The sequence below is a fragment of the Equus quagga genome, chromosome 5 (genome assembly GCF_021613505.1).
Source record: "Equus quagga isolate Etosha38 chromosome 5, UCLA_HA_Equagga_1.0, whole genome shotgun sequence".
NCBI classification, from domain to species: domain Eukaryota; kingdom Metazoa; phylum Chordata; class Mammalia; order Perissodactyla; family Equidae; genus Equus; species Equus quagga.
The window spans coordinates 33602403-33628730 of NC_060271.1; the positions used below are offsets into that span (position 1 = coordinate 33602403).

The 26328-nt window shown below is 55.5% G+C and overlaps 1 protein-coding gene across 5 annotated transcripts in view; it reads left to right on the plus strand.

The window, feature by feature from the left end:
• Positions 1–26328, plus strand: part of KIF17 (kinesin family member 17) — a 46260-nt gene that overhangs the window by 3484 nt on the left and 16448 nt on the right. For all 5 annotated transcript variants that reach the window (XM_046661326.1, XM_046661327.1, XM_046661328.1 and 2 more), the window contains exons 2-8: positions 3583–3729; positions 4728–4829; positions 9813–10002; positions 12877–13329; positions 17479–17585; positions 21566–21713; positions 23246–23802. In XM_046661326.1, the coding sequence (XP_046517282.1) occupies positions 3583–3729; positions 4728–4829; positions 9813–10002; positions 12877–13329; positions 17479–17585; positions 21566–21713; positions 23246–23802 (1704 nt within the window). The remainder of the gene's footprint in view (positions 1–3582; positions 3730–4727; positions 4830–9812; positions 10003–12876; positions 13330–17478; positions 17586–21565; positions 21714–23245; positions 23803–26328) is intronic.

Below are 26328 nucleotides of genomic sequence, written 5' to 3' on the forward strand. Positions count from 1 at the left end.
AGACACATTTCTTTTTTTTTTTTTTTTATTGAGTTGATAGGTTACAATCTTGTGAAATTTCAGTTGTACGTTAACGTTTGTCATTTGTGTTGTAGGTGCACCACTTCACCCTTTGTGCCCACCCCCCACCCCACCTTTCCCCTGGTATCCACTAAACTGTTCTTAGTCCATAATTTTAAATTCCTCATATGAGTGGAGTCATACACAGATTATCCTTCTCTCGCTGGCTTATTTCACTCAACATAATTCCCTCAAGGTCCATCCATGTTATTGCAAATGGAATGATTTTGTTCTGTTTTGCAGCTGAGTAGTATTCCATTGTATATATGTACCACATCTTCTTTATCCATTCGTCTGCTGATGGGCACTTAGGTTGCTTCCACGTCTTGGCTATTGTAAATAATGCTGCAATAAACATTGGGGCGCACAGGACTTTTGGGATTGCTGACTTCAGGCTCTTTGGATAAATACCCAGTAGTGGGATGGCTGGATCGTATGGTAGTTCTATTTTTAATTTTTTGAGGAATCTCCATACTGTTTTCCATAGTGGCTGCACCAGTTTGCATTCCCACCAGCAGTGTATGAGGGTTCCTTTTTGTCCACAACCTCTCCAACATTTGTTACTATTAGTTTTAGATATTTTTGTCATTCTAATGGGTGTAAGGTGATATCTTAGTGTAGTTTTGATTTGCATTTCCCTGATGATCAGCGATGATGAGCATCTTTTCATGTGCCTATTGGCCATCAGTATATCTTCTTTGGAGAAATGTCTGTTCATGTCTCCAGCCCATTTTTTGATTGGGTTGTTTGATGTTTTGTGATTGAGTTGCGAGAGTTCTTTATATATTAAGGATATTAAGCCTTTGTCAGATATATGACTTGCAAATATTTTTTCCCAGTTAGTGGGTTGTTTTTTTGTTTCAATCCTGTTTTCATTTGCCTTGAAGAAGCTCTTTAATCTGATGAAGTCCCATTTGTTTATTCTTTCTATTGTTTCCCTTCTCTGAGAAGGCATGGTGTCCGAAAAGATCCTTTTAATACTGATGTCAAAGAGTGTACTGCCTACGTTTTCTTCCAGAAGCCTTATGGTTTCAGGTCTCACCTTTAGGTCTTTGATCCATTTTGAGTTTATTTTGGTGAATGGTGAAAAAGAATGGTCAATTTTCATTCTTTTACATGTGGCTTTCCAGTTTTCCCAGCACCATTTGTTGAAAAGACTTTCTTTCCTCCATTGTATGCCCTCAGCTCCTTTGTCAAAGATAAGCTGTCCATAGATGTGTGGTTTTATTTCTGGGCTTTCAATTCTGTTCCATTGATCTGTGCACCTGTTTTTGTACCAGTACCATGCTGTTTTGATTACTGTAGCTTTGTAGTATGTTTTGAAGTCAGGGATTGTGATGCCTCCCGTTTTGTTCTTTTTTCTCAGGATTGCTTTAGAAATTCGGGGTCTTTTGTTGCCCCATATGAATTTGAGGATTCTTTGTTCTAATTCTGTAAAGAATGTCTTTGGGATTCTGATTGGGATGGCGTTGAATCTGTAGATTGCTTTAGGTAGAACGGACATTTTAACTATGTTTATTCTTCCAATCCATGTACATGGAATGTCCTTGCATCTCCTTATGTCGTCATCCAATTCTCTCAGAAAGGCCTTGTAATTTTCATTACATAGGTCCTTCACTTCCTTAGTTAAATTTACCCCAAGGTATTTTATTCTTTTTGTTGTGATTGTGAATGGTATTGTGTTTTTGAGTTCTTTTTCTGTTAGTTCGTTGTTGGAATATAGAAATGCTATTGAGTTATGCAAATTGATTTTGTACCCTGCAACTTTGCTCTAGTTGTTGATTACTTCTAAGAGTTTTCCAATGGATTCTTTGGGTTTTTCTATATATAAGATCATGTCGTCTGCAAACAGCGAGAGTTTCACTTCTTCCCTCCCTATTTGGATTCCTTTTATTCCTTTTTCTTGCCTGATTGCTCTGGCCAGGACCTCCAGTACTATGTTAAATAAGAGTGGTGATAGAGGGCATCCTTGTCTCGTTCCTGTTTTCAGGGGGATGGGGTTCAGTTTTTGCCCATTGAGTATGATGTTGGCTATGGGTTTGTCATATATGGCCTTTATTATGTTGAGGTAGTTTCCTTCTATGCCCATTTTGTTCAGAGTTTTTATCATAAATGACCAGGCACCTTTCTACTGCAGCTAGGGGCTGCCCTCCTGGACAGTACAGCTGTATTAATTTTAGTATAGAACCCCTTCTCCAGGTCTGGGTGACATTGGTGCTCCTGGAGCGGCACTATGATGTTCCTGGGCTTCGTGTACCCCTGCTGTGGAGGCTACGGGTTGGGTGATCGGTCTGCCACTGCCCCTGCCCAATGACGGGGCCCATCCCTGTGTGTGGCCCCCGCCCTCTGATGAGCTGCAGGAACCCACACAGTGGTCAGGGTTTCCTTGGACAGGGGACAGGTGCTTATCCAGTTCTGCCCATAAAAATGAGACCTGTCCCTCAGAGGAGCTGTGGTCTCCTTCCCCAGCAGTCCCTGGGGAGCCTGAGCCCCCTGTTGGTCTGCAGGATGGGTCTTTGCAGTGGAACTGGGCGTAGATGCCGTGTGGGCCCTCGGGGCCTGGGAGCAGTTCTCTGGGCCCACGTTCTGATACAGGATTCCTCCTCCCCCATACTAAGTTCTAGAATTTGTGAGTTCCTGAGCTGTGTGAGGGCAGGGACTGGGGTGTCCGCCTTGTTCATTGCTCTGTCCCAGCCGAGCTCAGTGCGGGCACCGAGAAGAGTCAGTATCTGTGGAATGAGCGCATCGGTGCATGAAGAATGACTCAGTTTGCCTCCTGTCTTCCTTCCAGCCTCATCTTCCATCCCCGTCCCAGCTCCCCCTGCTCATAGCCCCTCACCTCTCTGCGTCAAGCTGTCCCCTCAGCCTGGAACGCCTTCCTCTTCCTGTCACCTGTCAAAATCCAAGCCACCCTTTCTACTCCCCCGGTTCTACTCCCACCTGCCAGGAAGCTTCGCCTGGTTCTTCGCACACTGTTCATTCTCTTTTCCCCTGTTTGCACTCCCTCTCGTTGCCTGTTGCCTGACCTGCTCTCATTACATAACTGCCACTCGCCTTCTATGAGAATCCACATCCCGGGCACATTGAATGAGCACGTCTCTTTGCCAGCACTTCATGTGCTAATGCAGGTAATTCTTGGGTAGACCTCAACAGCCTTAGAGGAGCTGCTTTTCTAATCCTTTATTACAGATGGGGAAACTGAGGCTCCATGAGCCTAGGTAACACCAATTCATTGGCACACGCTCAGTAAGAGCGGAGACTGCATATGAACCCAGGTGGCCAGGCCCCACAGCACAAGCTCTTAACCACACCCGGGGACAGTGGCCTACCCACCAGGCAGTGAGCTCCTTGAGGACAGAGCTGTGCCTTATTCATCTCTACACAGCCCAGTACCATTGTGGTGGGAGACCCAGGGAGGGGCCCTGAGTCTGTGAGTTAGAAGGCAGCCCCACAGACCTGGGCCTGGCCCTCAGCCTGGCTGGGCTCGGCCAGCTGAGACAGGGGTCTTGTCCTGCCACGCAGGGCGTCACTGAGGGCTACAATGGCACCATCTTTGCCTATGGCCAGACGGGCAGCGGGAAGTCCTTCACCATGCAGGGCCTGCCGGACCCGCCTTCCCAGAGAGGGGTCATCCCCAGGGCCTTCGAGCACATTTTCGAGAGCGTCCAGGTATGGGTCTCGTGGAGGGAGGGGGCAGGGCTGGTGTTCTGGGCTGGCGGCTCCCCGAGCGTTGCCACAAATGGCCCCAGAGCACCTCTGACCCGTGGCATCGACTGTAGGATGCAATCAGAGCCAGCCTTGACTTGGCATGGGGGAGCAGAGGCTGGCTCTGATTTCTGAAAAGGTGATGGGAGAAGAACTTAAAACTGAGAAATTCTACCTACTGGTTCCGTGTTTTTCTCCTGCCATTTTTTGATTTTAACATTTCATTTAGCATTTCACATGGATACGATGACCCAGAGCGTTGGCCCTGAGAAGCGGTTGTAACAATCATACTTCTGTTTCTATTAAGCAGTTGCAAAGCCCTTTGCATAATTATCCCACTGAACCCCCGCCCTGACCCAGGAGGTGGCTATTATCCCCATTTTCGAGATAGAGAAGCCAAGAGTTGGAGCCCTTATGGGCCAGGCCAGGACTGGTTATCCCGGTGTCCAGGCTGCAGGGGAGAATTGCCCTGGTGACATTCGTGGCAATGTGCAGAGATCCCTGCATCTGGGAAAGGGCAGAGCGGGTCTAGGGCCCTGGTCAGCTGCAGAGCCCCCTGTACCCGCTCCCGAGACTCATTTTGGTGACCCCCAGGAGTATCTGGCAACAGGCAGAGCTGCCAGGCATCAGCCCAGGGCCAGAGCTTGGGTCGGGCCTTAACTGTGGCCTCAGTTTCTCTACCTGAATAATGGGGAGGCCTCTCCCGTTTCCTTTGCCGTGAGATTTATAGAGAGAGCATTAGACCAAAGCAGTATGAGAACTAGTGAGAAGCAGCTGTGAGAAGCCCGAGGGCCCGCAGAGCTGCAAGGAGGGGAGAGCTTGCCAGGCAGACGGGGCTGGGGACGCCTCTCCCCTTGACGTCCCCCCTTCTGCCATGATGTCGTGGCTGCAGAGGCTCAGGTCGCAGGGGCACGTCTGGCGGCAGGCACTGTGTCTTTGCTCTCTCTGTCCGCTCCCTGCAGTGCGCGGAGAATACCAAGTTCCTGGTCCGGGCCTCCTACCTGGAGATCTACAACGAAGACATCCGTGACCTGCTGGGGGCTGACACCAAGCAGAAGCTGGAGGTAGGTGCAGACCTGGCGAGGGCAGGTTGGGGGGGAGGTTGGCATCAGGTGGGGTCCCCTCAGAAAAGCCGGGGAGGTATCTGGAGAGCCAGGTGCTGGCTCAGACCGGAGTGGGGACTTTTGAACTTGATTCTGGAGTATTCTCGGAGTCCAGGTTGCAGGGGAGGGGTTAATGGGCTGACCCTCCACCATACGAGGTGGGGCTGGACCTTGCCTGGGGTAATGCCACCTGTGTCTGTTGTAATAGATGTTTTGTGATAGATTTCATTTGAAAAATAGGTTTCACTTCTAAAAAATTATTTTGAAAACCTTCAGGCTAAAAGGAAGGTAATAGTGATTGTCACTTATCAAGCACTTACTATTTCTTTCCTGAGTGCTTTAGGCACATTATCCCGTTTGACACTCCCGTAACCTTGTTAGGTAGATATGGTCCCAGTTTGCCGATGTGGGAAGGGAGGCTTAGAGAGGTTAATTCATTTGCTCAAGTGGCCAAACCTGATTTGAACCCAGGTCTGTGTCTGACTTTAAGACCCTGAATCTCAAAAATCATATTTTACTGCTGCTTGGCAATAAATGGGTTCAGATTCTGGGATGTTGTTCCCATTGGAAAGAGGTCAGGTGTGGGGGCGCCCAAGGACCAATCATATGACCTCATAAGGCCATTGTGAGGACTGAAGAGAGTAAGGAGGGTGAGCTGCTTGGCAGAGTGCTGGCGCGTAGTAGGTATTCGATGTGTGAGCTATTTCATGCGATTGGGATTCTGAGAAAGGACAGTGGGTGTGACTGGGGCTTGCAAAGTGGAGTCCTCGGGAGAAGGAGTCAAGGCCTGATGGGGAGCTCACCACAGAAACAGGTAGGGCTGGCTCAGTCAGCCACTGAGCGCTGATAATTACGTTTTGTAAATTGTCCTCAGTTTCCTAAAAGGCCAGAATCAGAATGAAAGAATATCATTTCCAAGCAGGGTGAAGCAGAATTGGATGCTTTGAAGGTTCTGTCAAGATAGGCAGAACTTGGCTGACCCTTTGGGGAGCCCAGTGAGGTCAAGTGACCTGCCAGGACTGGACACCAGTTGGTGGCAAGACTGGACCCAGGTCCAGACCCTTGGGCCTTCATTTAGTGTGAGGTCTTGGTTATGTCTCCTGCTTGGGACTCTTTAAATGCTGGGTGGGCCTGGTCAGGTCCAAGGAGGGGAGCACAGTGGGGAGGAGGCTGACGCAGATCTGTGGCCAGAATGCTCATGGCTGCCCCCCCAGCTCTGGTGCTTCTTGTCTGACCAAGCAACCAATGGACCCCCACGAGGCCCACAGCCAGCGTCGGGGGTCAGCCTACCTCCGTCAGGTCGGCGGGCCCAAGTCGGAGGAGTATCAATGATTAATGAGCATCGACCCAGAGGGTGCTATGGAGATGCCCCTTTTATGGGTGAGGAAACTAGGCTGGGGAAGAGGAGGTGACTTGCCTGAGGTCCCCCGGCTAAGAAGCCACAGAGTCAGGGTTGGACGTTTTCCATGACCTGACCTGCTTAAATCTCCCCAGGACACGTGCCTTGACAGCTACGGGGAGGGGGGCAGGGCCACCTAAAGGGGCTGCTGCTGATGCCTCTCGAGCCCCCTGACCCTCAGTGACCTCTCGATGGACGGGATGTTGGAACCACCTGATTCCCACCCCACCCCCACCCATGTGGGGGCAGGACTGTTTCTTTGCTCAGCTCCAAAGCCTTCTACTTGCCCCCTGACCCCCACTTTCCTGGCTTCATTTGAGGGGTATGTGACCATTCTGTGGCCCAGCTGAACAAATCAGACCTCAGGGATCAGCTGTCTTGAAAAATCTTGTTTGCACTGGTCATATTGTGGAAAAGTCCTTAAAAATTTGAGCCAGAAAGACCCTTAGCTTCCAGTCCAACCCTTTCCAGGTACAGATGAGGAAACTGAGTCCCAGAGAGGGGAAGAGTCTTGGCTGAGGTCACACAGCAAGTTACCAGTAATGGTGTTGGTGCCAGAACTGTAGGATCTGAGTGATTGGGTGCTTTCCTCCCAGGATTTTGGGGGGTCAGCAGTTATAGGAAACCCCTGGGCAATAAGAAGCCAGTAATGGGGCTCCAGTCAAGGGAGGCACAGCCTTCAGAAGACTTACTGGGATGACCTGGAGGGCGCCAGGCCACATGCTGCCGCAGGTCCACACAGGTGTGAACGCCCTCCCTCCCTCCCTCCCCATCGCCATCCAGACCAGGACCCGCCCCCACCTCTCCTCCTGGGCTCCTCCCAAACACAGCAGCGCTTTGCCATTTCTAGGCAGGAACCTCCAGCCGCCCACCTGGCATCCTTCTCTTGTCTTCTCTATCCTGGAGCTGGAGCAGCTGAGTCATAGCTCAGCCCCCAGACAGGGAAATGGGGAGAGGAGGAAGGCGCAGGGCCCTGCTGCCAGGTGTCAGCCCTGAAAGACCAGCCTGCAGGATCCGGGCCCCTGCCAACCCACACGGGCAGCAGGGGCCGTCCTCCCCGTCTTCAGCACTCTGGACCCTAGAATGGCCTCCAGTACCCAGGCCCTGAGGGGCCAAGGGCTGGCAGCTGCATGCACTTGCCCCAGCTGGGCCAGAGGCCTCAGGCTGCCAGTGACAGCTTGCTCAGTGACAGTCCCCATGAGCACGCTGGACTCTTGACCTGCTGCCTCGTGGAGGGGGTGCAGATGAGTTCTCATAGAAACCTCACAACCGCCTTAGCAGGAAGTGCTGTTCTTCTCCTCTATTACAGATGAGGAAACTGAGGCTCAGTGTGCCTAGGTAAGACCAGCCCACGGGCACACAATCAGGAAAGGGTGGAGACCGGATTTGAACCCCAGTGGCCAGGCCCCACAGCAAAAGCTCTTAACCTGTGCTTAACACAGGGCCTGATAATTCTGGTAATTAGGGGTTATTATATTAGCTAGAGCCAGCAAGAGATTCTGGGAAGAAGATTACACCCCCTCCCCCCAACCATCACGTACCACCATCATGGAACCCAACCCGGTACTGCGCAGTCGAGGTGGGGCCATTGGGGGCTCTCCACTTGGTTCCCACAGACACTGTACGGGCAGCGTGTCAGGATCCCCATCCTCCATGGGGGCGTTTCCTGGCCCTGGAGCATCCTGCCTGCCCTGGCCATATCCCAGATGGTTGCCATGGCAACCTGGCTCTGGCCTGCGCTGCCCAGTGGAGCAGTTACCGAGGAACGAGGAACGCAGCCGCAGCTGGCAGCTGTCACTCAGCGCCTCCTGGGCATGGGTGGTGGGTGGGGGCGGGAGGAGCAGGGGAGGGGCAGAGGGAGCCCAGGGTGGAGGGGGATCATAAGGGGGGGGGACAAGCCTTCCTGGGCCTAAAAATAGGGAGAGTGGGCGACCCCTCGGCGAGAGCTTGCCTCCCTGCCCCCTTTCCTGCTCCTGAGGTGGCTCAGGTGACACAGAGCAGCCTCACCCTCCCTGTGACCTGGGTTCACTGAGCCCCCTCCAAGAACCCACAGAACTTTTTTTAGATCCCTTCTCCTCTTAATCCTCATAATAGTCTTGCAGAAGTAGGATTTGTTATCCTCATTTTCCAGTTGAGGAAACCGAGGCCGAGAGAGACAAGGTGACTTCCCCAGCCACAGTGACAGAGCTGGGTTCTAACCCCGGCCAGCCTGGCTGACCAAACAGGAAACCGCGTTCTTCTGAGGCCGAGAGCGGTCGTCCGCTCAGCCACTCACCTGGGCCTGCTTTGCGCCGGGTGGGCTTCTAGGTCCTGGGGCTGTGGCAGCGATCGGAACGGGCAGCCCTCCAGGCACGCAGGTGGGCCGCGCAGCATCCACGCTGCCTGCGAGCCACGCTGTGTCGAGGTCTCGCGCTCGTGTCCTTTGTGCTCCATCCTCACAGCCACCTCCTAAGTCAAGGTCAGCCCTTTGTCATTCAAGCTGCAGTTACTGCTGGTGCTCCAGCCTCCCCCAAGCTCTGCCTCTGGAGTTCCCACTGCCTGTGACCCCTTGCTGCCCTGCTACGAATAGCTGTGTCACTTCAGCAAGTCACTTAACCTCTCTGTGCCTCAGTTGCTTAGCCCTTCCATGAAGCCCAGACCTTCCGGCTGGGTCTGGCTATTGCTCTGGTTCAGCAGACAGGGCACGCCTGTGCTTGCCCCCACTGCCCCCATCACTGTGCAGCAGGGGCCCAGCCCACCTGGGACCCTGAAGCTGCCCGGAGCAAAGCCTCTGAGCCTTCTGGGGCTCAGACCAGCAGACAGACGACTTTTGTCCTGATTCATTCTGCTCTTGCCAGAGTGGTTTTATTTCTTCTCACACTTGAAAAATATTGCGTTTCACAGCTCTGTGTCAGCAACAAAACAGTTTGGCTGCCTGGAGAGCTGGCAGGGAGCAATCAGATTAATTTACTCACTGCTGTCGCGTGGAGGGCTGGGGGCCATTTGAGCTGTGGGCCAATGGGAGTTCCGGGCAGCAAATGGCCCTTTGCCCACCATGATCCAAGGATCTGGGCATGTTCCCGTTGCCCTGGAGCTGTGACAGAGAGGTGAGCAGGAGCTGAGCAGGAGCTGTGTCTACGGGGCAGAGGAGAAGCACCTGGAGCCCTTGTTGTGAAGCTGGAGCTCCCAGACGAAACCACCTTCACCATCACAGCACCAACAACAGCAATGAGGAGAGTGGCGGGCATTTCTGGGGCACTTCCCATGTGCCAGGCTCCATGCCAAGCACTGTATTAATTCACTGAATCCTCACCACCTCCCTAGGAGAGAGATATCTCATACCCATTTTACAGATGTGGACACTGAGGCTCAGAGAGTTGTTAAGTCACTGGCCCAAGTTCCCACAGTGAGTAAAAGGCCGAGGTGGGTTTGAGGCTGGAACAAACCCCTTGCCTGTTGTAGGGTATTTGAGGTGCCAACCCGCACTGCAGGAGGGGGAAGCTGGTCTGAACTGGGCCCTTCCCTCAGGTTCCTCGGGATCCCTGACCCACCCCTCCTGCCCACAGCTGAAGGAGCACCCGGAGAAGGGAGTGTACGTGAAGGGGCTCTCCATGCACACGGTGCACAGCGTGGCGCAGTGCGAGCGCATCATGGAGACGGGCTGGAGGAACCGCTCGGTGGGCTACACCCTGATGAACAAGGACTCCTCGCGCTCCCACTCCATCTTCACCATCAGCATCGAGATCTACGCTGTGGGTATGTGGGGCCGGGGGCGGGGGAGGGGCCGGACAACCTGAGCCAGCTTCCCACTCCTGGTAGCCAAGACTCTCTAGCAGCCTCGGCTCTCGGAGCCTTGAGGGCTGGCTCCATCTGAAACTCGGGAGAGATGCTCGAACTGCCTGGAGGAACCATAAAAGGACCCTCCCCGTGCTAGGACCCATGTTTTCAGGATAAACAGCGTCATCAACAACAACAATCATAGTGATTGCTGCCACTGAGCGCTTACCATGTGCTGTGCAATTTACGTGCATTAGCTCATTTACTCCTTGCAACAACCCCGTGAGGCGGCTGCTAATATCATGCCCAGTTTGCAGATGAGGAAATCGGGGTCACACAGCTAGGAAGTCTCAGAGCTGGGCCTCTCTCCCAGGTGGTCTGTCCCCAGAGTGTGTAGCACCGAATCTTTTGGATTCTTCTCTTTCTCTGTCCTGCTGTCTCCTCTTTGGTCATCTCACTGTCCCTTCTTTCTGGAAGAGTTACTGAGAAGGGAAGAGGAAGGAAAGAAACTCCTATATACTTCAGGCCACCTATAGACGCTCTGCTAAGCACTTTACACACCTCATTCCGTTTAAACCCCACAACAGCCCTAGAGACAGCATTATAATTCTCATTAGCAGATGAGGAAACTGAGGCTCTGAGAGGTGAAGTGACTTGCTTGTTCAAGGTCCCACAACTGCCAAGTGGTGGAGCTGGGATTTGAACCCAGGTCTCTCTGACATCTGGGTTTTTCCCACTAACACTGCAGCTGCCTCCAAGCTGGTGGTCCATCACGAATAGAACTCCTGAGAACAGTGGAGCAGGAAGCAGCCTCGCCCAACTAGGAGCATAATTCTGGAGAGATCCCTGACCCGGGGTCAGGGCCTAGGTTGATGGAACCTCCCACCGCACTGCCCGGCACCTGCCGTGCTTGCTGGGTGTCAGTCTCCCCTCCGGTCGCTGATATGGGGAGGGCGGGGCCAGGGTGCATCCTCATGTGATGAGGCTGTGGGGCGACGGGGCGTGGGACTAGGGCCGGTGAGAACAGATCAGGAGAGAGGCGGGGACAGTGGCTTGTGGGGTGCCTCTTGGTCTTTGCAGAAGGGTTTGAAGGATGGGGCAGGCTGCTTGGAAACAGGTTTTTAAAAAATTTAAAAGATATGATTTTCATTATAAAATAATATAAGTTCAATAAAGATATTTAGGAATTAGATAAAAGTAGGGAAAATTGCTCATGAGCGTAACTAACTGTTAACATTTAAGCATAATTCCTTTGGGTCCTTTGTTTCCTATGAAGATGTTACACGCAGCTGAAATCTCACGCTCCAGGCAGTCCCTTCCTGCGTCTCCTTTCCCAGGCCGTCACTGAGCATCTTCCCACCTCATCTTTGCCACGTCTTCATGCCCGTGGAGGTGGCTGAAGGACAGTGCCTTACTTGCCCTTTTCCGACCGGTCCTCTGGGAGGTGTTCATGTTGTTTCAGGTTCTCCCAGAACCATCTTGTAAATAATGCTGTGACGGACATCTTTGTGCACAAAGCTTTTTCTGTTTTTAGAGCCCCCGCCTCAGACCAGATTCCCTGGAGTCGGCCTCCTGGAGCAAAGGGTCCGCACTTGTTTAAGGCTCCTGGTCCATTCCACAAAGAGCTTTCCAGAAGGGCCCTTTCAAGTCCCTCCTTCCTTTTCCTTTTTTTAAAAGCCCAAAGCATCAAGCCCCTTGTCTGTCCAAGTCTCTGCTGGTACCAGGAAAACTTTTCATTTCTTTACTTCAGGCTGCTGTGCTCGTGGGCAAAACTAGGCCAGTTCTAGTTTCCACTGGTGGGAAACCAAGGACCCCTCCCCTCCCCCCGCCCCCCCCCCCCCCCCCCCCCCCCTCGCAACATTCTCAGTGTTGTCCAGTGATGATAAGCACTATTGATGGTACTAAGAGCAGCAGGCCGTCATCTAGTGAGCACTCGCTGAGTGCCAGCTCCATCCTGGGCTGTCACACAGGCTCTCAGTGTCACCTTGAGACCGCCTGTGGGGCGGGGCTGTCATTCCCATTTTACCAAGAAAGGCTGAGGCTCAGAGTCATGTGAAGTTCTTTCCCGGGGTTTCCCAGCTGCTAAAGGATAGAATTGGCTGCCCCAGGTCTGTGTCTTCAAAACCGGTGCTTCTGAGCCCCTGCTAAGCTGGTATCTGGCTCCTGTCACCCTCGACTCTCAGGGTCTGCCCTGTGAGCACAGCCTGCAGAACTGGGCTTGTTCTCAGGGGAAACGGACACCTGCTCTGTGCCAGGCCCTGGGTCAACTCTGTAAAAATGTGCTGTCAGTTTACTTTACTCCTCTCAACAGCCAACCCTAGTGGAGAGCTATCGTTCGTCTCATTTTGTTGATATGAGAATTGTGGATCAGAGAGGTGCATGGCTCTGCCAAGGTCACACAGCAAGTAGGAGGCAGGACTGGGATGGGAACCAGGTCTAAGGGTCTCCAAAGCTGACGTTTTTGCATTAAAAGGTACAATACCGTGGTGACCCAGTCACATCCCTCCATCCCCCACCTTTGGCCCCACAGGAAATCTATAGGGGCTGTTGTGATAGTCATAAGAAATCCTGCTGCACTCAGAGAATAGCCTGTACCTCTCAGTCCCTTCTCCTTGGAGTCAGACAGCCCTGGGTTCTGATCTTGGTTCCACCACTTAACAGCTGTGTGACCTTTCTGGGCCTCAGTTTCCTCGTCTGTAATATGGGCACAGTAATAGCACCTCCTGCACGGGGCTCCCGTGCAGCTGAACTGAGGCCTTTGATAGGTGGGAGCAGTCGGTGCCTGGTGGCTAACTGCCTTCAGGACCGTGGGGCTCGCCTAAAGGCCCTTGCCCTCTGCCTGTCTGCCGGCAGATGAGCGGGGCAAGGACCACCTCCGGGCGGGCAAGCTGAACCTGGTGGACCTGGCAGGCAGCGAGCGGCAGTCCAAGACGGGCGCCACGGGGGAGCGGCTCAAGGAGGCCACCAAGATCAACTTGTCGCTGTCGGCACTGGGCAACGTCATCTCGGCCCTGGTGGACGGGCGCTGCAGGCACATCCCCTACCGGGACTCGAAGCTGACGCGGCTGCTGCAGGACTCGCTGGGCGGCAACACCAAGACACTGATGATGGCCTGCCTGTCGCCTGCTGACAACAACTACGACGAGACGCTCAGCACGCTGCGCTACGCCAACCGAGCCAAGAACATCAAGAACAAGCCGCGCATCAATGAGGACCCCAAGGACGCCCTCCTGCGCGAGTACCAGGAGGAGATCAAGAAGCTCAAGGCCATTCTGGCCCAGCAGATGAGCCCGGGCGACCTGTCAGGTGGGCTCATGGAGAGGAAGTGGCAGGGAGGGGCGGGGACAAGGAGACGGGCTCCCCTTGGTCTTCCTCCCACCAGCTCCCACCTGAGAGACGTGGAAGCACACCCTCCCTCCTCTTGACTTCACGTGAGCTCTTGAATGGTCAGAGGGAGCCCAGGGAGTGTCTGCCCGCCAATGCCCAGGAAGAGGCCGGTGTCTGGCCTGGCCCGTCCGTCCACTGCAGCCTGTCGCCCGCTCCCCGCCTCCCGGCTGTACTGCTGTTGTCCCACCTGTCTGCCTGCTCTCTCTGTGGCAGCATCATGATGCTGTGCTGCTTAGCAGCTGGGTGACTCACTCCCCGACGTCCCACCCTCACTCCCAACTAGGCACCTTGTGATTGCAGCTCCCATGCCCAGGGAGGTAGAAATCCGTACCTGGAGCATAGGCCTGCAGGGTCCTTGCAACTGAGGGACTCCACGGTTTTCTTTGCCTGAGAATCCACTGGGGAAGGGAGCATAAAAGAGTCCATCTGTCCATTCATCCACCTCCCCACTCACCCTCCTCTCTATCCATCCATTCTACACCACACTCATTCGTCTACCCATGCCTCCACTCATCCACCCATCCATCCACCCCTTCACCCATCTATCCACCCATTTACCCATCCATCCACCCATTTACCCATCCATCCACCCCTTTACCCATCCATCCACCCCTTTACCCATCCATCCACCCATTTACCCATCCATCAACCATCCACTCACCCATCCACCCGTTTACTCATCTATCCACCTATTTACCCATCCATCCACCTACACGTCCATTTACCTACCCACCCTTCCACCCACTCCATTATTTATGCATCTACCCACTCACCCATCCACCCACCCATCCATCATTTAATCCACCCATCCATTCACCCATTCTGTCCACTACCCCATCCATCCTACCATCCACACATCTACCCATTTATTCACTCCATCCTGTTACCCATCCTTTTATCTGTCTTTCTACTCACCCACCCATCCACTCATCCAAAGTTCACGAAGCACCCCCTCTGTGTGTGGACCTGTGCTGGGACTGGGGCACAGAGATGAGTCAGATCCAGGCTCTGCCTCATGGGTACCTCGTCTCCTGGGGGAGAAGGACACTCCAGCAGACCATTGTGTGCATCTAGGGCAGAGAGCTGCACAGGCATTGCAGGGCAGAAAGCAGTGTGTGGCTGGTCTATCTGGGGGTGGACTGTGGTCAGTCAGAGGGGCTTCACAGGGGAGGGGGCGATTGAACAGAGTCTTGGCAGGTGAGAAGTGTCCCTGTTAGGATGAGAGTGGCCAATGTGTGCAAAGATGCATACAATTGTAGGGTGTGTTTGGGGAACTGTGGATTCTTCTGCTGGCTGCCTGGTGGGTAGGGTGGTGGGAGTGGAGGGGGCCTTGAATCCCACGATGGGGGGGTTCCACTTTGGCAATCTGCCTTCCTCCTCTTTCCCTACTTCCCCCCCCCCGACCCGACTCTCCCCCAAGATTGGCAAGGGGAAGCTGGATGGAAGAATGGCGAGAGGTACCAGGAAGGAGTTGGGGGGCTCTGCCATTGGTCCCCAGACCTTGCAGCGAATGTTCGTGCAGCCTTCCAGCGCTTGTCATGGCAGCCTTGCTGGGTAGGGCTGTCGGTGTCCCCTCCTCCTGCATTAGGAGCAGGCAGCTCAGCGGCTGAAGTGACTGGTGCAGGGCCGAGAGCCGAGAGCTGAGCAGCAGTAGCCCATTCACGTCCGGGCTCCTTGGGCAAGCCACTCCACCCCTCTGAGCCTCAGTGTCCTCATCTGTAAATGGAGAGAACACCGCCACCCGCATCGTTACTGTCGTGAGGCAGTTGGGAGGGTGCGTGAGATGATGGTGTGTGGGCTTCGCACGGAGCCTGGCGCTGAGGCTCATTAGACAGCATGCGATGCTTTCACTTTATAGTCGGGCCTGAAACCGAGCTGCATGTGTCTGACTCCACGTTCCATGCACACGAAGTACCGCACGGTACTTCCTATTAGCTGCAGCCCCCTCGGGTCACTGGCTTTCTCTCTCTTCTCTGGTCTTTTAGCAAGACTTGACACATCTGGCGGTTTTCACTGGCCCCAGATGCTCTCCTTCTGCTCTCTCTTGCCCGCAGGCCGGGTAGGCCCTGTGCCTGCATCCCATTGAAGCTGCCCTCATCATGGATGCCCTCCTGATTGTTAAAGCTGGTGATGGGTCCTCAGGCAGGCCTCACCGTGTCCTCTTAGCATCAGTTGACTCAGCTGATCCCCTCCCTTCTCCTTGAAACCCTCGCTTCCTGGACCCTCTGTCCTGGTCCTCCTCCCGCCTGCCCAGTCGCCCCCTCTCCTTCTCCCTGCGTGAATCCCCCCTCTTCCCTAACCTCCTAACACTGGGCTATCCCACAGTTGGCCCTCTATCCTCTTCCCTCTCTGTGCTCACCTCTAAGCTGGTTTCTTCTGGTCTTGTGCTTTAAACACCATCTCTGCTCATGACTCTCACATGGGACCTCCAGCCTGGCCATGTCATTTCTGTCCAGTTCTTAATTTCTAAAGGTGATTGAGTAGTGACACAGAGAAAGAAAAGTTGAATGTTACTCACGGTTGGCCTAGAAACGAGAGTGGTGGTGTGTCACACGGGGCCACAGGGCCCGCACCGGTGTCCGTCAGGAGGCAGAGAGGAGGCGGGGGGACCCTGAGCCAGAGCCCTTATTGGGGTGGGAGAGGCGAGGCCGGGCAGGAGAAGCAGCCTAGGATCAGCTCACTGGACTGAGTCTGGCAGGTTTGGGCGGATGGGCCTGGGCCCGGGTGATTTAGCGGGGGGAATACTGGCTTGGCGTGTGCCAGTCAGACAGAGGAGGGGCTGGGGTGTGGACTCAGGACTGGCTGGCTCATATATGAAAGGTGGGCTCACTGACGAGTTGTTTACTCTCTAGGAATTAGCTGGCCCTGGGAGGGGTGGTCTCTCCCTGGCCAGCAAGTCCCCCAAGATGTCAAAACTTCGTAACATATAGGGAAAAAAACTACAATTAATATACCATGTCCTCTGAATTCTGGACTTGAATATCCAGCCGTATAAAATCGTTTCAAACTCAACGTGTCCAACACTGAGCTCTTGATCCTCCCCGAACCTGCTGCTCCTGTGGCTGTCCCTGCCCAGTTGATGGCAACTCTCTCCTCCAGGTGTTCAAGCCCGAGGCCTTGGGGTCATCCTTGGCTTCTTGCTTTCACTCAAACCCATGTCCAATCCAGCAGGGGCTCCTGTTGTCTCTACCTTTAAAACACGACCAGAATCTGTTCACGGTTGTCCCCCGGCCTGAGCCGCTAGCATCTCTCGCCTGAATTACTGCAGAGGCCCCAACAGGTCTCCTGGCATCTGCCCTTGTCCCCCTAAGTACCTTCTCCACACAGCCAGGGAGATCCCATTCAAACAAGTCCTTTCATGGCCCTGCCAAGCCCTCTACTGGCCCGATTTGAACCAGGGTGGGAGCCGAAGCCCTCGCTGGGGCCTGCAAGGTCCCAGGGTCTGGCCCCATCCCCTCTCCGGCCTCCTCTTTGCCCATACTCTCCCCCACTCACTCCTCTCCAGCCACACTGGCCTCCTGGCTGCTCCTAGGATCGTCCAGGCTCCTGCCTGCCCCAGGATCTTTGCACTCACTGCTCTCTTCTTTATGTCTCCAGGATCTCTGACCACCTCTCTCCCTTCCTTCAGATCACTGCTTTCGTCTTACTTTGTCTCAAAGGTCTTCTTGGACCACACTATGTAAATTGCAGCTCTTCCCCTCAGTTCTGACTGCTGAGTACCCTCGCTGCTTTCTTTCTCTTCTTAGAACGTATCACCTGTAACGTGTTATGCATCTTGCTCATTTATTTCCTTTGCCTTTCTCCCCCAATTGAAAATGAACATGGCCGTGGAGTCCTGTCTATTTTGTTCAATGCCACATCCCCAGTACCTAGAACGTGTAGATGCTCCGTAAGTGTTTGTTGAATGAGCGGGTAAATGAGCGTTTTACTAGAGACGTGCTTGACATAAGTTTGATACTTTGAAGCCCTTTTGAATGAGTGTGTAGTTGTCTTTTTATGGATTTGTGTTTGGTTCCTGCAAATCGTGTGCACCTTGGTCACAGCCCCTCATTTTTGTTTTTCTCCCAGCCCTGCTCTCCAATCAGGTGCCCCTGAACCCTGTCCAGACTGAGAAGCTGTTGCCCCCACCTGTGATCCAACACGACACGGAGGCTGAAAAGCAGCTGATCCGGGAGGTGAGACCCCGAGCAGGTGGGGGGACGGGCAGGCAGGTGGGGCCCCGCAGGAGACCATCCATTTCACCCCACCATTGCCTTGGGGTTGGTACTACAATCTCCCTTTTGGAGCTCAGAAAGCTGGGGCTCAGAGAAGTGCCATGTCTTGCCCAAGGTCACACAGCTAAGGAGAGTCTGAGCTAAGATTTGAACTCGGGTTCCTGGCTCCAGAGTGCAGTCCGTCCCACATCAGTGCTCTCCGGGGGAGAACAGGGAGGGGCTGGGGACATCTGCTGGAGCGCCGTCTCTCCTCAGGACTGCAGGAAGGGGTGGCTGGGATGGGTGGAAGCGGAGAAGGCATTCCTGGCCATGGCGATGGCCTGTGCAAAGGCAGGGAGCTCTGAGTGGAAGGAGTCTCCCCCTTAGCAGGTGCCAACAAGCCGGGAGCTGAGAACAGGGCGGCTTGGTGGGCAGTGGGAGCCCCCAGGGGCCCATTTGACCAGTGGATAAGTGGGGTGTTGGCCTCCCACATGTGTGCCTCCCAGCATCTCTGCGAATCAGTGGGGCAGGTAACACACTGATTTCCAGACTCAGAGCTGGTCCCCAGAGGGGCCTGTACACAGCCAGTCCCGGCGGAGCCTCCTGGCCCCGAGTCAGGCTCCATCCCGATTCCAGGTTCTGCTGGTTTCCGGAGGTTCCTGCCACTTGAGGGCTGCATCCTGGGACCCCACATGTGGTGGAGTTTGACATTCGACAGTCCCTTGGGGCACTGGCTTTTTCCTGGTAGAGGACCTCATGCCAGGCAGGGCCAGCTCTGCAGGACTGGGGCCCGGATGTGTCTGCAGCCCAGCCTCTGCCACTCAGCTGTGACCTCAGGTGCCATCAGCCTTGGGGCTCCTGGAAGCCCCAGTCAGACTATAGGGGCCTGGGGCCCTGCTCCGGGAGGCCACACTGGGTAAGGCCTGGGGGTCTCAGTCCTGTGGCTGGAGGGCTGGGAGAAATCGGCCAGAGTCCCCAAGAGCTGCCCCATGACGGGCACAGGCTGTCACTGTTCTGGGAGAGGCTCAGGTGAACCCCATCCCAGCCCCTGTGAAGGTTCTTGGGGCTCAGCTGCCCACTCTGCTTCCCCCTTGCTGGTCTGGAGCGCCTGGGGCAAGGTCAGGTGTCAGGTTGTCTCTGGGGCCCTGGGCCCAGCTCCTGGTGACGTGTTGGGAGGAGGGGGCGTTTGGGGACAGCCGAGCCCACAGGAATGAGAGAAGTCCCATTTTGGGGGTTCACAGAGGGTTTGAGGATCATGTAGCAACAGGTGGATGCCGGTCACAAAGCAGGAGGGACGGGGCGGGTTGGCGGGGGTGCTGGATGGAAGCTTCCTCCTGGGGAGCCTGGGTGCACGCAGGGGCCCTGGCTGCCCTATAAGCGGGGCGCCTCCGCCCCCTAGTGGTCACCAGGGCGGAGAGCCCCTGTGCCAGCCTGGCTGCTCTCAGGAGCTGGTGGCTGGAGGGTCCTCCTGCCCTGGGTGGGGGGGTCGCCTGCCTCCTCCTCCTGGGGCCGCCTCAGGGCGCTGCCACCGGAGGCCGCGCCACCAGCTTCCGTTTTCTGACCCTGGATTTTCTCCTGTGAGCCACACTTGGAGGCAGAGCTGAGGGTGGCTGCCCTCTCTCCCTCCTCCCCATTTCTTCTTTCACATGTGACTCATAGTCGTTGAGACCTACTATGTGCCTGGAACTGTGCTTTCCTTTCCTCTCCGTTCTAGAACCAGTCAGGGCGCTCAGGATAAGGGGGTGGCCCCCGTGTGTGGTGGAGAGGGTGCTGGGCCAGGAGTCGGTTCAGCCGAGAGCTGGAGATGTGGCTCTGGGCCTCAGACTCCCAGCTGTACCCGGGGCATTTGGACTAGAAGATTCTTCTAGTCCGTCCAGCTTTCACATTCTGCAAGCCCGGTTCTTGCGGGCTCTGTGCTGGGGCAGGCTGTGTAAGCCCTCTGGGCCTGTGTCCTTGTCCCTAGAATGGGGTAACAGCAGCCTTCCTGCTACGGTGAGAGGGCGATGAGAGGGGGTGTCTGCTCATCGCTGAGTGTGTGACAACTACCAAGTAACAGTCGGGGTCGGGGTTTGTGCTCCAGGCCCAATTCAGTCATCAAGCATTTTCTGAGCACCTGCTAGGCGCTGGGCGCTGTAGCTGGAGGCGTGTGTGGCGCCAAGGAGGAGTTTTATTGCTTTTAATGTTGGAAGTCATTGAGCACGTATTGTAGACTGCCGGGAACAATCTGGTACAGGGGACAGGTCCGTGGTCTAGGAGGGAGAGGAGGATGGAAGAGCAAAGTCCTCGAGGGGGCGGCTTGGCTTCCCATGGTTTGTCCACTGTCACAAGAGGACACAGGTGGACAGGAAGATGTGGGGCTGGGAAGGTGGGGAGTCCTTGTCTGATGGCCTCAGTGTTCTCTGTGAAGCACCTGACAGGAAATGAGGGGGAGTGGAGGGTTGTGGAGAGAGGGAGGGTGGAAGGACTGGGGAGGGGTGCTGAGCCACGTGGAGGCCCGCCTGAGACCCGAGGTCGCACATTTACTGGTGAGACTGGAAGTTGGTGCTGCCGTGTGTGTGTGCGTGTGCATGTGTGTGCGTGCACATGTGTGCATTTCCAGTCAGGTCTTGCTAGGGTGTGAGTGCGGATGAACTGCGCTGGGAGGAGCGATGGAGGCAGGGCTGGGCCCTGGGATCCCAGCTGGGCACGGAAGGAAGGGGGCCGGGGGGCATGAGCCAGCAGACGGGGTGTGTGCTGGGGGGATCTCTGGGAGGCCCTCAGAGAGCCGCTAGGTCCTGGGAGGCGGGAGCCTGTCTGGGCCTCAGCAGCGTCGCCGGTGCTGTCCTGGGACTTGGGGGCTTGCTGTGCCACCGGATGCGCAGTCACGCTCAGGAGCCTCCGCGCCCTCTCTCCCTCCCTGGAGCAGGGCCTGCTCTCTGAGCTGGTTTCCTCCTTCCGGGAGGGGTCTGGGGAGGTGTGGTGGTGGCCGTGTGTGGAGGGCTCTCCCACCCCAGCCCGGTCCCACGCTTCTGGCTGTGGCCGCTGCAGGCCCCTCCGTCAGGTGTGGCTCCAAAGGACAGAGGGTCACAGACTGTCGTTCAGAAGTGCCCGGCTGTCATCCAGGAGATGGGGTCAGGTGCCCGCTCAGGCTCGGTAGTTGGGCTCCCTTGCTTACTGCTACGGTGGCTGCTCCCTGGGGACCCCTGGGGCTGGGCTGGAGGCCACAGGAATGGTGGGGCTGAGAGGGATAGGCCACATGACAGACAGCAGTGGGGTCTTCTGAGAGGGCAGTCAGGGAAGGCCTCTCTGGGGGAGGGCCTGAAGAGAAGAGCTTGCCAGGGAACCAGGGCCAAGGCCCTGAGGCAGGGGGGATGCGCGCATGTCTAGGAGTGGAAAGTGACCGGCGTGCCCAAATATGGCAAAAGTGAGGTGTGGTCAAGGGGTGGGCCAGCCAGATGCCTGGGGACTCAGGCTGAGTTGAGGAGCTTAGGTTTTATCCTTGAACATGGGATGCCATTGAAACATGGTGTGATGGACACGCTGCCGCCGCAAGGAGGAAGGTTTGGGGCAGGAGTGGAGGTGGGGGACCAGGGGAAGCCCATTTGAACACGAGCTGAGGGTGATGGCAGAGATGGAGAGAGAAGCAGATGAATAAAAATAAATGTCCTTGTTGATGGGTTGAGGACCATTTGGTTAAAACGTATTCGTTAATGCAGAACGGTGTTCGTGGTATGTTGCTGTGTGGAAAACACAGACCACAGACAAATATGTGTATTATTAACCCATTAAAAATGCGTAGAGGAGAGTTCCGACGGGTCTTCACCGGCCAGAAATTATCCCAGTGTGGTGTAGGTAATTTTAATTCTGTTCTTTTGGCTTATTTGTATTTTCTGGATTGTTTGAATGACCAAAAAGGAGCCCTGAAGGTCGTGTTCTGTACTGGTGGTAAAGTGCTGCCCCTGGGCGTCCCCTGCCGTCCCCAGGAGTACGAGGAGCGCCTGGCCCGGCTGCAGGCCGACTACGAGGCAGAGCAGGAGTCCAGGGCCCGGCTGGAGGAGGACATCACTGCCATGCGCAACTCCTACGACGTGAAGCTGTCCACGCTGGAGGAGAACCTGCGCAAGGAGACAGGTGGGCGCTGCGCCCCGGCCGTCGGGAGGGAGGCCAGCCTGCTCTCCTCCTGCTTTTACTAATGGAGGTTTATGGAGCATTTTCTACGAACCAGGCTCCGTTCTATTTAATCCTCACAACAGCCAGCCAAGGAGGTCCCACAATTACCCTTATTTTATAGATGAGGAAACTGAGGCACAGAGAGGGTAACTTGCCCAGTGTCAGACAGGTGGTGACGTGGAGCCAGAATTTGAGCCCAGGCAGTCTGACCCCAGAGCCAGTGTTCTTGCCCGCAATACCACATCGTGATGGTTTGGCCACAGGCTGGGCCCCAGCCCGAGGCTGACTTAGAGCTGTTCATACGTCATCCCTGTTTGACAGCTGAGTCCCTTCCCCGAGTTTCTGCGTTGTCTACAGCCTCCTCTCCCTTTTGAGTCCATCTCTTACCAAAGCAACCACATTCTGTAATCAGCGTTCAATCATTAGCAAGATCTTTAACCTTCCTGGGAGTTTTTGTCTTCTTTTAACATTCTAGAATGTCCCACTCCACCGTTCTCATTCAAATACCCTACTGCGAGGCAGCCCGGACACCTAGTACTCACCCAGATGTTGTAACGTCCATCATGTCGCAGCAGTGGTATCGGTCACGTCATTGGCACCATTTATTGGGCGTTACTGTGTGCCAGGCATGGGCCAGGTGTTCCCCCGGAACTGCCTCCGTGCGCCAGGACTCGCTGCAGCCTCCCGTCACCAGTGTGCACTCGGAGGCTGGGCGAGGTCCAGGCCGCTGGGCTAGAGGGTGGATGTCCTCTTCCAGCAAGGGGAGCGTTGGGACTTCTCAGGGGAGCACAGGACACAAGTGACAAAGTAGTGGGTGGGATGCCAAGGAGGCGGTCTAATACCCATGAGCGGGGAGCCCTAAGGAGGCCTGTGTGATCAGAGTCCCGTCCCAGCTGGGAGGAAGCGGCCACTCTTGGTGTAGACCCGGAGGAAGAGGGGAGGGCAGGTTCCAGCATTTTCTGTCTTTCTCAGTGTCCCCTCCAGTCCAGTCTGAGTATGAGGCCTCCGAGTGGTTTTATTTGGTCTCTCTAACATTCATGCACAGTGTTTGTTTAACTCTCATGGATCTAGGTCATGCCATGGGCAAGAGCCCTGAGCTGGACACCCCAGCGGGGGCCCCTAGGGTTCTTGCATGTGAAATCTAATCAGGAGCTCAGCCTTGGAGGCAGTAAGACCCACACGGCAGTCAGCTTCCCTGCTGAGAGCAGGCCCCAGGCAGGCTGGTAAGAGCCTAGCACCTAAGACCTGGGAGGTCAGAGAAAGGAGACATCACAGTGCTGATCAGGGAAGGCTTCCTGGAAGAGGCAGAAGGAGACAGCGTTGAGTTCTGATGGGGGAGAGGGCAGTGGAGCAGAGATGGGAAGCCAGTATCTGGGGGTGCAGGGGGGGCTCTTCAGCTGGTCTCTTGGAGACAGTGGGCTTGGGGCCCCCTTCCAGGGAAGGGTCCTCTCATTCGAACCTGTAAAAAGCTGAAGGAAGTTCTCCACTTGCAGAGGCCGTTCTGAAGGCGGAAGTCCTCTACAAGGCTGAGGTCATGTCCAGGGCTGAGTTTGCCAACAGGTCTGAGAACTCGCCCACGTTCCAGTACGAGGTGGCCGTGAAACCCGAGGTCTCCTCCATGGCCGACACGCTGCCCCGGGACGATGTCTCCAGGACCCAGGGTTCCTCCAGGTTGGAGGGACTGCCCAAGGTGGAGGCCTCCCAGTCGGAGATTTCTTTTGGGTCTGATGAGTCTTCCACATTCCAAGAAACCTCCATGTCTGAGGCCTTCCCAGGGCCCGAGGAGCCCTCCGACCTGGAGTTTGCTCTGCCCGACGTGGAGGCCAAAGTCAAGTACTTCTTGGCTGAGGATCTCAGCCAGGAGGCCATGGAGCCTCTGCTGGAGGGGGAGCCGTTACTCCAGGAAGCCGAGCCACAGCTGATGCCCCCGGAGCTGTTATCAGGCCTGCACGACCCGTTTGCTGAGGTGGAAGCCAAGCTGGCCCGGCTCTCCTCCACGGTGGCTAGGACGGACGTGCCCCAGGCGGACGTACCCAAGGTCCCCATGCAGGTAGCTGATGTCATGCAGGATGCCATGCAAAAATTCAGCAGGCAGAGCTGGGCTGGGGGCACGGAGGTCATTGCGCATGTGCAGACGACTAACCTCTGCCCCTCCGGCACTGCCTGCACCGTCTCCGTGGTGGCTTTGGCTTGGTTGCCTGCTGGGGGTCACTGATATTCAGAGGTCTGGGAAAGAGAAGGTCTGTCCAAAGCTTGGTGAATCAACAGGAAAGCAGAGATGGAGTTACAAGGCTCTGCCAGGCGGGCACCTGTACTGCCACTGTGTGGAGATGGCTGAGTTGCCATGGTTACACTGAGCATCCAGGCCCCGAAGAGCTGGAGGTCTTGGTCCAGCCTCACGCTCTCGTAGGCTCAGAGCAGCGAGCTGGGCTGGGGGTCTGCGGGAGTCCAGTTCCCTTTCAGGGACCACCCAGGGGTCCTGGGAGGCTGTTCTTCCTCTCTCCTGCCCCTCTGTCCAACATCTTCCCCCTTTACAACCCTTTTTGTTTTAAATGTTTTCCTCTTTTCTCCCCTTTGTCCTTTTTCCTTTCCTCTCGTGTGTGTTTGCGCACACACGCGTGTGTGTGTAAAGAGCACAGGGCTTTCAGTCCGACAGACCTGGGTTCAGATCCCGGCTCTGCTCCTCACTCAGCTGTGTGACCGTGGGCACTCGCCTCTCTGGGCCTGTTTCCTCATCTGTTAGATGGGGGTGCCCATGCACTTCACACGGGGTCATTCAGGTTGCGCTCCTGGGACATAGCCGGTGCTCAGAGCGTGCCCTGTCTCCCCTCTCTCGCCTGTTTCTCTCCCTCCTCCCCTCACCCCTGCTTCCCACCCCTCCTCTCCACAGTGACAGGCAGGAGGAGGAAGTAGGGTTGGTGAGCAGTGTGGGGAGCTGAAGGGGCGGTCGGGGCGGGGGAGCAGAGGATGATTCTGGCCCAACCATCCCTCTCCCTCCCCCACCCCGTTCTCCTGTAAGCACTCCTACCTGCCAGACTTGCTGGAGCCCGGTGACCTCTGGTCTGAAGCCGCAGCGGCCCACGACCTCCAGCCCAGGGCTGTGAGTGCCCCTGCGCCAGGCCCTCTGTGCACTGGGAGGAGTTCCAGGGGCTGGCTCTTCCTGTGACATTCCTGCTCGTCTCCTCCCTCTCTGGGCCTCAGTTTCCTCATCCGAGAAGCAGGGACAGCAACCCCAGCCCTCCCCCAGCTTATCAGAGGCGGCCCACTACAAAGCCGTGGACCCACAGGAGGAGTGTCGTGCCTCCTGTTACTGGTGTTAGTAGGAGGCTGCTCTATGGACAGTGATTGTCAGACTTTCCTCAGTCTTGGAACCCTCGTCTAAAGCGTAGAGGCCCAGTGTGTGCCCTGGGTGAGGCCGCAGGGAGCTGCTGGGGGCCCCTGGGGCACTGCCAGGGAACCCCCGTGGGGGTGCGGGGTGATTTTGAACACTGCTGCTCTCAGACTCTTTTCTGCTTAAGAAAACATGACAGGGGGCCGGCCTGGTGGCGCAGTGGTTAAGTTCATGTGCTCAGCTTTGGTGGCCTGGCGTTCACAGGTTCAGAACTCTGGGCACGGATCTAGCACTGCTTGTCAAGCCGCGATGTGGCGGTGTCCCACATAAAATAGAGGAACATGGGCACGGACGTTAGCTGAGCAACAGTCTTCCCTCAAGCAAAAAAGAGGAAGATTGGCAATGGATGTTAGCTCAGGGCCAATATTCCTCATTAGCTCAGGGCCAGTCTTCCTCACATACACACACACACACAAACCACACAACAGGCCACAGGGAGGGAGAGGAAAGCCTTAAATCCACCCCCATTTGTGGAGAGAGAAAACCACGTGCCAGCCTCTGGACCCCATCAGTAGGTAGGAGCCAGCACCTGCTCAGCTCCCCTGGCTGTACGGTGACACTGAGATGGGACCTGAGCAGGAAGAAGGGGCCGGGGGAGAGCATCAGGCAGGGGGACAGCACCAAGGTCCTGTGCTGGAAAGATCTTGACTTTCTCCGCAACGGATAATGTGGCAGGAGAAGCGGCAGGGTGGATGGGTGGGGGCAGGGGAGGGCTGGGGAGGCAGGGAGCAGGCGCGGAGGGCGCCGCCTGCAGCGGAGGAAACTTGTGAATGAAGTGGGAATGGCGAAGGATTCTAATCAGGAAAGGGCTGTGATCAGTTGACATTTTTTTTTTTTTTTATAATTTTCTTTCTTTTGGCTTCTTCTTTTTTTTTTTTTTAAAGATTTTATTTTTTCCTTTTTCTCCCCAAAGCCCCCCAGTACATAGTTGTATATTCTTCGTTGTGGGTCCTTCTAGTTGTAGCATGTGGGATGCTGCCTCAGCGTGGTTTGATGAGCAGTGCCATGTCCGTGCCCAGGATTCGAAGCAACGAAACACTGGGCCGCCTGCAGCGGAGCGCACGGACTTAACCACTTGGCCACGGGGCCAGCCCCATCAGTTGACATTTTAAGAGAATCACCCTGGCTGCCACGTGGAGCCTGGTGGTGGGGGCGGGAAAGGGAGCTGGGAGACCGTTTTGGGGG